This window comes from Coffea arabica, chromosome 2c (assembly GCF_036785885.1).
Source record: "Coffea arabica cultivar ET-39 chromosome 2c, Coffea Arabica ET-39 HiFi, whole genome shotgun sequence".
Classification (NCBI taxonomy): Eukaryota; Viridiplantae; Streptophyta; class Magnoliopsida; order Gentianales; family Rubiaceae; genus Coffea; species Coffea arabica.
The window spans coordinates 71,907,594-71,910,781 of NC_092312.1; the positions used below are offsets into that span (position 1 = coordinate 71,907,594).

The following is a 3,188-nucleotide window of genomic DNA, read 5'->3' on the forward strand; positions in this document are numbered from 1 at the left end:
TGGTTTCAAAACATACGAAATGACATCTCATATTTTAAACTAAATTATAAACTAATAAAATTCGTTAAAGTTAACGAAAATGATGGTTTCGGCTGTTCAACTTACTGGATTCCGTTAAATTTACCGGATTCCATTAAGTTTAATGAATTCTGTTAGTTTACAATTTAGTTCAAAATACGAGGTATCATTTTGTATATTTTGAAACTATGGGGAGCTTTCTATGTATTAGGTATACCATAGGGGGTTATTTTATTTTTAACCCTTCCTTTTAAGATTCTATTTCATATTATACATTTCCAGAGGTTGAAGTACTTTTAAGTTACTTTACAAGTCGCTGTTGGCCACCACCAAAATCTTTAAGATTTGGTGAGATGAGAGGTTAGAAGTTCAAACTTTATCTCCCGTTACTTGTCACTTTAAGTGGCTTCTTCTAAAACTATACTGGTGCATAATGCATTCGTCTGGTCCGATGATGGTTCAATTCTCGTCAATTCTCCTATAGGTCCAGTTGGACTCTCTCTCTAGAATAGATTAGAGTAGGTGTAAGGCAGACAAATGACGATTGATTGAAAAAAAAAAAAAAAAAAGAGAGGTTACTTTTCAAGTTTCATAGTACTAGTTAATGAGTCAGCCTTAAACCCAAAGATCTTAAATTACCTTCAACATAGCAATTAAACTAGTTACCATTCGACAAATTCTTATTCACGGTACTTTTTAAATCCCACTCCTTCCCCTACTAAGGAAAAAATTCTTATTCATGTTGAAAATTAAAGGAAAAAAAAAGAAGCCCTATTCAGGAATTCAACAAAATTAAAATGGAATGACATTATTATCAAGCCCAAACAGTGGTTATTGGTGACACCACAATTGGACTTCTGACAACGTGTTTCCCTCCAAAGTCTGACCATGTAATTGAACCAAAACTAACCTTTGCACTGTTGTCACTTGTGTATCTTATGGTCAGTGAATAGGTTTGCCTGTCATATTTCTCCTGAAAAGCTAATGTCTGTGGATTCACTTCAACAACGGAACCCCTTGGAGCTGTCACAATGGCCTTGTATGTTGCAGGACCATCTCCAACATTTGTAACAGTCCTCTCAAATATCTTATTCAACACCTCTGTACTTCCATTGTTGTACAAAGCAATGAAGGATGGATAATTCAAATCAGAGGAAGCGTTGAGGCAACTGTAGTCAGTTGATCTTACAATAGATGCAATTTGGCTCCGAGTGAGATTCATGGTGCACAAAAGACTTATATAATCTTGAGCTGTAGCATCGTATATGAGCCCTGGATCCAGCGCTGCATTTGGATTAATATGTCCTGCCCCCATGGCTAGAGGTGACGCTATGTCATAGTTGAATCCCATGTCTTTGATCGGACTCTGAGTATTGTCAAGGGTGCTTGCCGTGGTCATGATGGCAGATCGAATAGCTGCTGGACTCCATTCGGGATGCGCACCTTTGAGAAGTGCAGCAACGCCAGAGGCATGGGGGCAAGCCATTGATGTGCCGGTTGCAAGAGAGAAATCACTTGACAAGCGAATTTTGTCCCCAATGGTTGCTACAGGACTTGTTGGAACCCATGCGGCTAACACTAACGTCCCTGGTGCCATAACATCAGGTTTTAAGATGTTTGGGTAACTTGGTGCAGGGCCTCTTGAGCTATAATCGGCAACAACTGGTGCAGGGTTTGCTCCTAAGATAGTTTGTTGAAATGTGATGCTAGCAGTGGGCTTGACACCATTTAAGGCATACTTAATCACATCTTCTTGATATTTTGTGCTGATAATGACTCCCGGATCAGGAAAAGTGGTAGATTCTGTAATCTCTGGATCATCAGAGAAAAAGATGGTAGCAGGGACAGTTGACCTGGAAATATTTTCATGATTGTAGAAAGCATTGAAATTGTCACAAATGACAATTCCATGAGCACTAGATAGCAAGTCACTTGAATTACAACCAGCTATTGTTGGGCTGTAAATAAGAGGTAAATCTTCAACTACAGCTCTAGCAGGAAAAGTAGTCCACCCTGTGATAGTCATTCCATTCCCCAAAGTTACTGTCCCTGCAAGGAAACGATCAACAGTACCTGCTGCAACAGTCATGGTCCATGGAATTCCATTATGTAACGTCCCAAGAGATGGACCATTATTTCCAGCTGAACAAGAGAACATAACGCCCTTCTCCATTGCACCAAATGAAGCTATTGCTAGAGGGTCTTCATATAAAGGGATGAAATTTAGGCCCATAGATATTGATATCACATCAACCCCATCCGCAACAGCTTGATCTATACCAGCAATTATATCAGAAGTATAGGCTCCTTCGGGCCAAGAAACCTTGTACATGGCCACTCTAGCTCGTGGGGCGATTCCTCTGGCCGTCCCTGACGCATAGCCGAAAAATGAGGCATCCTCAACATAATTTCCAGCTACCGTGGACGAAGTATGCGTGCCATGTCCGAAAGTATCCCTTGTAGAATTCATGCTAATAACGATCTTTGGATTTGCAGCTACAAGACCCTTATTGAAGTATCTTGCACCAATAAGCTTTAAGTTGCACAATGAAGAATTGAAATCCTGTCCAGCCTCGCATGTTCCCTTCCACTTGGAAGGAATTGGTGTCATTCCATCATCCTTGTAGCTCGGACTTTCAGGCCAAACACCGGTATCAATGACCCCTACAATCACATCTTTGCCGAAGTCTGAAGCCGGCCAAAGCCCATTTGTGGGGTTCAGAGAGAGAAAATTATAGGTGTGAGTGGTGTCCGTTGTGACAAGCTTGTCAGTATAAGCTGAAAGAAATCCTGGTGATTTCTTCAGAGCTTCTAGCTCATCTTCGGACAACAATGCGCTGAAACCATGCAAGACATTATCATAGGAGTAGACAAATTTTGGTCCATTTCGAAGACTGTCAAATGAGACAGATTTTACAGCATCAACAGTGGAAGAATACCACATGTGGTGGCTAGAGAAAGCCTTAGGCATGGCTGATTTGTCCATATGAACAATGTATGTGGACCTCTTCGCTGATACTACTAGGCTTGCGTGAAACGGCACAAGAAACCAGGTTAACACTAGGAAAGATCGCAAGACTTTGAAGATTAATCCCTCCATTGATCAAATTTCTTTATTGAACTTACTCTGATACTATTCTGATCTTCCATGCACCAGAATTTATAAGAAA

General features: G+C 40.5%; 1 protein-coding gene across 1 annotated transcript; it reads right to left on the minus strand.

The window, feature by feature from the left end:
* Nucleotides 1–671: 671 nt before the first annotated feature.
* LOC113724636 (subtilisin-like protease SBT3) lies at nt 672–3,188 on the minus strand. Its single transcript, XM_027247519.2, has one exon. The coding sequence runs from the start codon at nt 3,116–3,118 to the stop codon at nt 833–835; it is 2,286 nt and encodes a 761-aa protein (XP_027103320.1). The 5' UTR covers nt 3,119–3,188; the 3' UTR covers nt 672–832.

Bases quoted from the DNA above. Each gene is read 5' to 3' on its own strand.
- LOC113724636 (XM_027247519.2), bottom strand. From the start codon at position 3,118: ATGGAGGGATTAATCTTCAAAGTCTTGCGATCTTTCCTAGTGTTAACC.